The following is a 10,444-nucleotide window of genomic DNA, read 5'->3' as shown; positions in this document are numbered from 1 at the left end:
TCTGACTGTCATTCACTCTTCTTGCTCATCCTTTCCCTGTCTCTAAGGGTAAGCTGATTGGCAGAATTTCCCAAGAGATGAGGTCCAATGCCAGAATGAGAGCTGTGGGTTGGCTGAGTGCAGAGAAGTGTTGCTTAGCCTAAGCATCCAGGACCAGTTCAGGGTCTCCCAATGCAGGCCAACTATAATTCCCCAGCACCACATCATGCAAAGGGTGGGGCAAGAATCACCTTCCTGTCTCTGGTCTCAGTTTTTTCATACATAAAAGAGGATGGGAACAAGAATTGTGGTTTCATTGGTATAGAGAACTACTGAGTAAGGAGAATTCCTTCATTAATGGAGATCAACACATTCTCTGACACAGGCTCAATAAAGTTGCCTAGAGCATTGAGAGGTAGGTTAAGGGCCCTGCCCATGATCATATAGACACTGGACATCAGAGGCAGAGCTTGAACACAAATTATCCTGACTCCAAAGCCAGTTCCCTATCCATTACCCCACACTGCCTCTCACTAATACTTGTGTTACTTACCTTATAGCACTGTTTTGAGAAAAGTGCTTCACAAACCATCAGGACTCCTCCCTACCAGCCCCCAATGAGCGTTGGCATTATTTCCACTATGCTAGAGGGAGAGTTCCTGTATTAACTGCCCTGTTTTTGGAACACCTTGAAGGCCTTTTTTAACATAAGTGATGGAAAGGACATTAGAGACTATCTGGTCTAACTCATCATTTTACAGATTGGGAAACTGAGGCCCAGTTTAGGTGATTCCTAAGGTACTTCCTAGTTTTGATGCTAAAAAGGTTCCAAGTTTGTAGGGTTCCCAAAGGGCTATCTGTTAACAGGATAACAATATGGGCAACAGTAACTTGCCCAGTGTTACTGTGTGGGGCAGGACCTTAGTACTTTACTTGGTGTTTTGGCTATTAAATAGGATTTTGGGGGGAGTGTGGGAAGAGAGGGGCAGGGAAGCGTCTGATTCTAAAAGATGTAGCATTCATTGTTTCTATGCTTCCATGTACCCTGCAGAATTCCTGCCCTGCCCCCTCTGAACTTGTGGGCACACCCAGAAACCTCTTCTGGGAACCCCTAAAGGCCCATGACATCCGCTGGAATTTTGAGAAGTTCCTGGTGGGGCCAGACGGTGTTCCCATCATGCGCTGGTACCACCGGGCCACAATCAGTACAGTCAAGGTGGACATCCTGGAATATCTGCGGAAGCGTGGAATAGGAAGCCAAGATAGGATTGCTGAAGAATGGCAGAAATAACCGTTGTCCTCAGGGAGTAGAAAAGGTTCACTGTTCAGGAAAGGGATTGTCCCAGCCCCACAGCCCCACAGCCCACAGACGATACTGTCTGCCTGAGACCCTGCTCCACAAGACGCTGCTTTCAGAGAATGTGTGGGTGCATGGCCAGACATCAGAATGCCTATGCACACAGATGTATTTTCAGGGGTTGTGTGCCTAGGTGTGCATGAGATCAGAGACAGGTGCAGACACCCACCTCCATACCCCAGGTCCTTGCTCTACTGAATACTCAACTCATTTTCCAGTATTAATGTTTTCCTAGTCCAACCCACAGAGGAAAATCAGCTTTTAAGTCAGGTTACTGAACCTCTCAGATCTATTCCTCAGGAGAACTCTGGCCCTGGAGTTTCCCACAACTCCCCAACGAACCCCTTTGCCTTAGATCATCTGAAGTAGGAGGCCCTGGAAGTCCAGTGACCCACTGAAAATAAACCAGGCCCCTCCCTCCCTCTCTCAGCCCAGTACAAATGAATGCCTTGTCTCCCTTCTCTGAACAGCCCTTTTCAACCGCCCCTCCCCATAGTTACCCATTGGTGAGCTGCCTAAAGGGCTCTGCCAGGGCAAAAGACTGGTGTGAAAGGAGAGAGACAGTATCCTAAACTAAGGGGTAGCATCTCTATGATGGTGGGATCCAAAGCCTCTCCAGGGCGGATTCCATCAGAACCTGCAAAAGGTGTCATGACCCTTTAGTGCATTCAGGTCGTGGTACCTAAGCAGGGATGCTGCCCCCTATAGGGGAACACTCACCCTCTCTTATCATTCTAGCCCCGCTACATTAGAGTCATACCCACTGGTGACAAATAAAAACCTTTCTGCAGCACCTGAGACTTCCATGTTTCTTCCCTTTCAGGGATTTGGGGGGGAATTTGCATTATTGGGTCCATCAAAACACAAAATGTCCCATGAGTCCAACCATCTCATTTTATAGAAAACTCAGAACCCCAAAGGGGGTTTAAGGTTTGGTTTTGTTTAAGGTCACACAGCAGAGCTGGAAAATTCATTCAACTCTTTATTGAGGACCTACTATGTACAGAGTCCTGGAGAAGAGAAAATAGAAGTGGCAAACAACAGTCCCTGACCTCAGAGGGGAGAGATCAGTGGGAGATTGGCCAGTGGGTCTGAGAGGAGCACACAGGTAGCCCTTCAGCCTCGCACAAGTAGTGCATCATGACTCAATGATGAAAATCATAACTTAACATACTGCCCTGATGAGAAGCCAAGGGCTTATCTTTTCATCTTCAAATGTGCTGTGACTTCCATAGTCTTAGACCCCAAGGTGCTTCACTAGCTTGTGTCCAGAGAATTCATCTACAAAAGTAGGACTTTCCTAAGGAAAGTCAAAAGCGTGGAGCTATAGTAGGGGGGTGGATCTCAGAAGAGAGACAGTGGGAACTTGGCTGGCTCCACAAAGCCCCTGGCTGGTTCTTCCCAAAGGTGAAGGGAATGGGAAAGCTCATCCCCAGGCTCATTCATGGAAAGGATGAAGAAATGGGAGATGGGACCAGGGAGAAAGGCTAAGTGGCAAAAGTGCACAGGCTGGGGAATGACTTAGGATGTCAGAGAGCACAGAACACCATACTCTAGCCCTCCATGAGGTAAGAAAAAGGATGTGAAGAAAAACCGGGTAAAAACCTCAGCTTTGTTTTCTGTCTCAGAATTGTCCCAACAGCTGGCCTGGGCCACCCAATCACACTCCAGTCCATGCCACCACAGTGCTCTCCTTTTACCTATTCTCATCCCAAAGCCACACCCAAGTCCATTTCAAACTTTGGGAACTACTGAGGGAAAGACCATGGTGACCACAAGCAGAGAACCCAAACACTTGCCACACCACTGAGGCACAGAAGACGCTGCAAAGTATCTAGCCAAAATGGCTGGAGGGAAAAGACCAGGGGCTGGGAGAAAAGTTAAGGCTCAAAAATGGGGCTACTCTTAACCAGAAACATTAACATCTTGTCAACTCTTTTCTCCTAAACCAAAACAGCGCTCTCTACAGCATCTGCTCTGGGGGGAGATGCTGGGAAGTGACTTTTAAAGTCTGAAAACAAAGATCTATACCTTGACCAACACATATTACACTGGCTCAAGACAGGATGTGTCCATTTGGGAAGAAGAGTCGGAAAGGGAAAACTACAGTCAGTAGCTCCTGACAGTGTTATCTAGAGGATTCTGACCAACTGTGGAGTGTCAGAGCCACGTAGCTTCAGTCTCCTTTTCTCTGAGATCTAGACCCCAGCTCCCCTCTTATCCCACCTTTCCTATTTCTAGACAGGAAATAAAAGTCTTCCACAGGCACTCCCGCTGGAAAACAAAGAGCTCCTAACAAGCAGAAAACCCAGTGGTCTGTGAAGAGTCCAGATTGGGGGTGAGGTGAAGAGGACAGACATAAGGCCCGGTCCCCACCCTGTGCTCCTACTGCCCCATCAATTCGGTTTCAATAGCAGCTCTGGTCATACGGTTACATTGGCCTCTAGTTCTTTGGCAATCCGTGATCAGTCGGTTCTGAAAGATGAAGGGAACCAGGTTACACAGGAATGGTCACAATGGATCCCCTCATTTCTTCCTAAGCCCCATCATCTGCATTGCTAGAAATCATGGTCCTTCAAGGAGGGCCCCCTTATCCCTCTATCTCATCCCCTGAGAAACCAACAGTTCCTGAGCCCACTGCTTCAGCAACATTTGTACCTAAGAAGAAAAGGAAGGCATGAAGGGGCACTGGGTGAGTTTCACTTCTTCTCAATTACTTCTACCCGCTCCTGTTCAGGCCAGAGTCACCTGAAGCATTTGTCCTCACCAAGCGCAGTCAGTGATCTTCAAAGACCCTTCAATTCATTTGGCCAATACCAACAGCTGAGGCAGATGTCACTTAAGTGAATCTACTAGCCAATCAACTCTGACAACACAGACTATATCTTAGCCTATACTTTTTATCTCCCCAGCTCCATGCTCTACATACAGTAGGTGTTTAAAAAATGCTTGATGAACTGTTCCAAGTTAAAGGTTGACAATGACAATCAGGGAATTCTTACCAGGCTCTGAAGGCTGGACCAGGGCAGCATCAACTTGGGAGCTCTGGTTCCTCATCACACCACAAGGGGGCCGCCAAGCATATTCTGGCTGAAATATTATTCGTGTTTATCACAAGCACTAACTAACCCATCAACATTCTAAGCAGAAAATATGTACTGAGGGCCTATTAAACTTGCCCAGCATTGTCCCAGACTCTGGGGGGAATAGAAAAGAAGCGTGAGACATGGCCTCTAACCTTAAAGAACTCATAATCAAGCTGTGGAAATGAAACATACATGCATACATGAAACAACTTGGAAATACTAAGAGAAGAGATGAGGAAGGTATAAAGCCATCAAAGTTTTTATAGAAGAGATGGATCTTGAGCTGCACCTTGAAAGGCAGGCTAGATTTCAAGAAGTGAAAAGGCAGAAGAAGGGCACTCCAGGTGAGAGGAACAAGACATGGAAATGGGACCAAGCCCTGCATCATCAAGTTCAAAAGGGAGCCAGGGCTGTTAGGAAGGAAGTTTCTCTGAGAGGAATGAGAGATAAGATCAGATGGGTAAGGTCTGATTGTAGAAGGGCTTGAAGCCAAGCAGGATTTTAACTTGATGAAGTAGACAACAGGAAACCATTATTAAGGATAATTAACATTTGGATAATGCCTTAAGGTTTACAAAATGCTTTTGCCATCACAACCCTATGAGGTAAGTGATTGCAAGGATTAGCCTCATTTGAAAGATGATGAAACCAAGCCTCAGCGAAACAAAGTGATTTGCCAAAGATCACACAGCCAACAGATTTCCGTACTTGGACTCAAAGTCCACATCTCCTGATGCCAAGATCAAGGTTCTACCTGCTAGAACATGCTGCTTTTAGGGTACATATGAAATAAAACTGTTTAGGGAACATAGATTGGTCAGGTACAGAGTGGATTGGAGGGGAAGAGGCTGGGAAAAAGTGGGAGACAATCTTACAGGTTTCTGCTGTAAATCAGCCTTGAGGACCTGCACAGAAAGGGAGTAGACAGGAAAACATCTGAATGAAGAAGTCAACAAGACTTGAAAACTGAAAAGGAAATGACAGAGAGAGAAGGCTCAAAATATGCTAATATTTCTAGACAGAAATGGGTGATTTTTTTTTTGGACTTGGCTAAATCAAGCCTTGCTATTTTCTCATGCTTTATCCTTCGATCTTTTCTTGATGAATCCCAAGATTCTGAAATGACATGAGGGCCAGAATGGCCAGAATTTCCTAGCCACAGACCAGAATCAAAGGCAGGTCTCTCCTAGCTAGGACTCAGTTCTGGTACCAATGATTATGGCACTGAGAAGATTCATATTTTCACTGTACTGACTGCTGCAAAATTCATAGGACTATCAATATAGAGCTGAAAGAGACCTTGGAGGTTTAGTTGTCCCACACTAGGTCCAAGCATACTAACCCTGCAGGTGTAGGTTGAAAGGAGGGGGACATAGGAAAAAAACTTGAGGGGAGAACTAAATTAGGTAGGTTAATGCCAAGGACAGCAACTCACCAGATGGAACAGGCGGGAGTTGGGGATTGGAGGTGGATGCTCTGTGGCCATTGGTGGTGGTGGGTATCGGATTTCTGACCAGTCCTCAAAACCATGGTGGTGCAGGAGTGGGGGTACTGCTTGGTATGCATAGGGATAGGCCCCACAGATATGCTCCTGGAGGGGGTCCATGTGGTATCTTTCTCCTGAGGCCTACAAAGATGGACAAAACACAAGTTCAGGTTTCAGATTACCCAGGTCACCTCATTCTACCCAGCAGCACCTAAGCATTCAGAATCACAAGAACCTTATGGAACACAATTTTTTTGATGTCTTAAATTCACAAAGTTAGAAGTAATCTCAGTGACCTTGATCAAGGTCATAGTCAGCAGCAGAAATGGGCTTGAAACCTGACTTTTCTGACTCTAAGGTCAGCATTCCATCTATTGTTCTATGTTGCCTATACCCAAAAAGAAAAGAGTTTGCAACCAAAACAGGAAAATACAAGAACAAAAAACCTGCTGGTGTGTAAGAGCCTAAACTTTCATTCAAAAACTAGCCTGGGGCTTCTGCCCACTTTCACCACAGGGTTTCATACCTTCATCTTCCGCTTTTGCTGCCTGAGGGCTTCCCTGGCTTTCTCTTCCTCCTTGAAAGCCTTTAGCTAAGAGAAATACAGACAACCCATTTAGAAAACAAAGGCATCCCGGTCAATCAAAGAGCCCAGAGCCAGTAGGGCACACCCAATGCAACCCATGAAAAATTTACCCTACCATCTGACATATTTCTATCCAGGGTTCTTCATTCAGGACCTAAGAAAGCTAGGTCTATAGAACTGGTCAAGATCAAGGCACAGCGACAGATATAGTCTAGGTGTTTATCAGTGGAAAGTTAGGAAAAGAATAAATTCTGAACATCTCAGGAAGGAGCATGGTCATAAAACAGTGCCTGGGATGTTCAGATACACCATTAGAACAGAAAGGGATCTCAGAGAATCCAGAATCTTTGAGCTGGAGATATTTTAATAATCCATCTGGTCCAATCCTCCTAATTTTACAAAGAAAAGGGAAGTCCAGAAAAGGAGAAATGTTTGCTTAAGGTCACATAGAAACAATAGCAGAGCTAATTCTAGAACCCAGGTCTCCTGATCCCCATACCAGAATTTCTTCCACTAAACCAAGTCTACCTCTTCATACCTCATTTCTGCTTCCAAAGCCCGAGATATTCCCAGAGATGAAAAATACAGTGCAGGAGAAAGAATATTAGATTGGGAATCAAAGTCAAGGAATTCTAATTTCCCTTAACCACTAGCTAATTTCATGATCATGAGTAAGTCCTATTGCTTCTCTGGCCTCAGTTTCCCCCATGTTAAAGGAGATCAGATCAGATAAACTCTAAAGACCTTCCCTACTCTAACATTTCATGAGTCTAAGGAAAAGCAAAAAGGGTAGATGTTAATTACATCAACTACACATGATTGTGCTGAAGCCCAGGATGTTTCTGCCCAAACCCACAACTTGTCACTGCACTTATCAGTGGTGCTAGATTTCAATTTCTCCTTGACCATCTCATAACCACTGCAACACATTATTAATGAATCAGTATTGGTTCAATCCCATATAAATGTCTCATTCTGCTGCACAGACACAGTTTTAGAAAGAAGACCATGTAGCTAATTTAACCATAGCCTCTTCCCACTGCTAGACACATGAACCCAACCACAGGTTGTGACAAACCATCACTGTTCTCACCAAATACCAGTAATAATTTTTTTCACTAAGACCTGTGATTTCATTATTAAAGGAAGCCTCATTAAGGAAACTTCATTTTCTCCTACCAATGCGGACCAAAAGTGTTCTACAACCTAGCTTAGGGTTGATTTACTGAATAATTACTTAACTGAGAAGTTAACCAGGCTAACGTAGTCTGTATATATCAAAGGCAAGGCCAGAACCCAGGTCTTCCTCACTCTGAATATTACATCTACTATCCTATATTTCCTTTCTAGAAAGTGTAGCATGCTTCCCTGGGGCCTGCCCTAGGCATCCTGTTCCACCACCCCATCCTCCTCCTATGGTGAAATACACCATAAGGTGTATTCCCACTCTCAATTGGGCATTAGACAGGGTAACCTGGGCCCGAAGCTTCTCCAACTGCTTCTTCAACTCTTCTTTTTCCTCATTCATTCGTTCACGATCGCTCCGTTCTCTTTGAAAGTCCTCTTCAAAGATCTTTACCTGTTAGGCAGAGGAGAGAGAGGTCAAGGCATTAATGGGAGCCTTGGCCTTTGAAAGCCTTTAAAGTGCCAGTCCTCGTGTCTGTGGATGGCTGCAATTTCGCATATGATCAACAAAGAGCATCAAGGAGGAGTGTAGCTAGAGGTCTAGGTCTGGAACACAGAATGCTGTTATCATGCCAAAAATCCCATGACACATCTGGCAAACTGTTCCTAACCTCATTTTGATACCAGAGTACGCACACTACAAACCAAATCTCCCACTTCTCCCTTTCCCGTGACTTCCCTTCCCATTCACCCCCCTCACCTGTTGCTTCAATAACTCATTCTGGGTGAGCAGCTCTTGTTTCCGAAGGAGCCCTCCTGGTCCCTCAGGACTTCCAAAGGCAGTAGGTGTAGGGGATGGAGAGGCCTGAATGTTCAAGGCTTCCTCCAGGGCCTTAGGATCAAAGAGAGTCAAGTTACAACAGTTTGTGGAAGAATCTCAAGGCCAGATCCCTTTTAGGGATCACCAGCCATCTTTGAACTGTTATCCATAAAGGGGGTAAAACTCTACTTCCTCCAAGCAACCCCAGGGCCTCTAACTCAAACTCCCTCTTCTGACAAGCTGGAAGAACCATGTGGTGAAGGCCTGGGACCTAGTGTAAGGAGATGCAAAAAACAGGGATGAATGTACCAAACTTTTTCCACAGTCAAATCTGCTCTCTGGGAAAAGACATTCCAGAAAAGGGGGGGGGCAAGAAAGAGGGATTTGGTCTACCTATTTAATGACAATCTGTTGCATTTTGTAGCATTTTTCTTACCTCATCAGAAGCACAATGGATTTTGCTCTAACCTTTTATTTTAACTCTAGGTGCATTTTTTTTGTTTCAAGTTTGCTTTCTGTAAACAACATACTGCTGAATTCTGCTTTCTAAGCCTGCTTCCATCCTTTTCCATTTGATAGGTGAACTCATTCAATTCACAGTTATGACTGTTAATTGAGTACTTCTTTCCATCCTATTTTTTTATGCTTTTCCTTCCTGGTTCCCCATCTCATGTTTAAGATTTGTTTTGGGGGCAGTTAGGTGGTGCAGTGGATAGAGCACCAGCCCTGAAGTCAGGAGTACCTGAGTTCAAATCCAGCCTCAGACACATAACTACTACATAACACATACTAGCTGTGTGACCCTGGGCAAGTCACTTAACCCCATTGCCTAACCAAAAAAAAGAATTTGTTTTGCTTAAGACTAATCCCTCCTTTAATTTTCCCTCTCTTACACCTCTCTTTCCCTTCTCTCCTTTCCCTCCTGTTACCCTATTGAGTAACATGCATTTTAGAACCCAATTGTGTGTGTATTCCTCCCTCCTCTGAGATGAGAATGAAGGTCAAGTGTTTCCGGTTCCCCCCATACCTTCCTCCTTCTTTGTATAGACTTACACTTATGCACCCTAATTGAGTTAATTTTCCTCATTCTTCTTCTCCCTCCTCCCACCCCAGTAATTTCTTCTTACCCTCCCTTCCCATTCTTCTAAGATCATCAAAGCATAACAGAACTACCCCCTTGCCATCTGTCTAATTAGACTCTGTGTTATGATTTTTGATGATGACAATATTCTGAGAGAATATATATATATTATCTCTACACATTAGAATGTAAAAGGTTTATCTTTGTTTAGTCCCTTATGATTGCTTTCTCATTTATCTTTTTAGATTTCTTTTGACCCCTGTATTTGTATTTAAAAGCTTCCACTCAGCTCTGGTCTTTTCATCAGGAATGCTTGGAAGTTTTCTATTTCTTTTTTTTTTTTTAAAGTGAGGCAATTGGGGTTAAGTGACTTGCCCAAGGTCACACAGCTAGTACGTGTCAAATGTTTGGTCTGAGGGCGGATTTGAACTCAGGTCCTCCTGACTTCAGGGCCAGTGCTCTATCCACTGCGCCACCTAGTTGCCCTGTGCGCCACCTAGCTGCCCCTTCTATTTCTTTAAAGAACCATTTTCCCCCTATAGGATTATACTCAGTTTTGCTGAGTAAATTACTCTTGGCTCTAAGTCTTTATCTTTTGCATTATGGATTAGATTCCAAGCTCTCTACTCCTTATACTATAGTCGTTGCTAAACTGTGTGTGATCCTGACTGTGGCTCCTTGGTATCTAAATCCTGTCTAACTAATCTTTTATTTGACTTGGAAGTTCTGAATTTTGGTCACAATACTTCTGGGCATTTTCATTTTGGAGTTTCTTTCAGTATGTGACAAGTGGACTCTTTCTATTTCTACTCTGTCTTCTGGTTCTAAGAGATCTGGACAATTTTCTTTTATGTTTCTTAAACTATGATAGATAGGCTCTTTTTTTTTTTTTTTTTTTTTTTTTTTTTTTTTTTTTTTTTTTTT

General features: G+C 44.1%; 2 protein-coding genes across 6 annotated transcripts in view; one reads left to right on the top strand and one right to left on the bottom strand.

The window, feature by feature from the left end:
• The window catches only part of GPX3 (glutathione peroxidase 3), a 12,799-nt gene extending 10,670 nt beyond the window's left edge, over nt 1–2,129 (top strand). Inside the window, exon 5 of the mRNA XM_027841993.1 lies at nt 1,031–2,129. Within this exon, the coding sequence (XP_027697794.1) occupies nt 1,031–1,270 (240 nt within the window). The 3' untranslated portion in view covers nt 1,271–2,129. The remainder of the gene's footprint in view (nt 1–1,030) is intronic.
• A 176-nt stretch (nt 2,130–2,305) lies between these two features.
• TNIP1 (TNFAIP3 interacting protein 1) overlaps nt 2,306–10,444 on the bottom strand; it is a 62,672-nt gene continuing 54,533 nt past the window's right edge. For all 5 annotated transcript variants that reach the window (XM_027841989.1, XM_027841991.1, XM_027841988.1 and 2 more), the window contains 6 exons: nt 8,380–8,511; nt 7,969–8,073; nt 6,435–6,500; nt 5,858–6,049; nt 4,339–4,426; nt 2,306–3,811 (listed from right to left, as the gene is read on the bottom strand). In XM_027841989.1, the coding sequence (XP_027697790.1) occupies nt 3,780–3,811; nt 4,339–4,426; nt 5,858–6,049; nt 6,435–6,500; nt 7,969–8,073; nt 8,380–8,511 (615 nt within the window). In that variant the 3' untranslated portion in view covers nt 2,306–3,779. The remainder of the gene's footprint in view (nt 3,812–4,338; nt 4,427–5,857; nt 6,050–6,434; nt 6,501–7,968; nt 8,074–8,379; nt 8,512–10,444) is intronic.

This window comes from Vombatus ursinus, unplaced genomic scaffold, assembly GCF_900497805.2.
Source record: "Vombatus ursinus unplaced genomic scaffold, bare-nosed wombat genome assembly UNPS02014863.1, whole genome shotgun sequence".
NCBI classification, from domain to species: Eukaryota; Metazoa; Chordata; class Mammalia; order Diprotodontia; family Vombatidae; genus Vombatus; species Vombatus ursinus.
This window is presented reverse-complemented; position numbering and strand designations above follow the sequence as displayed.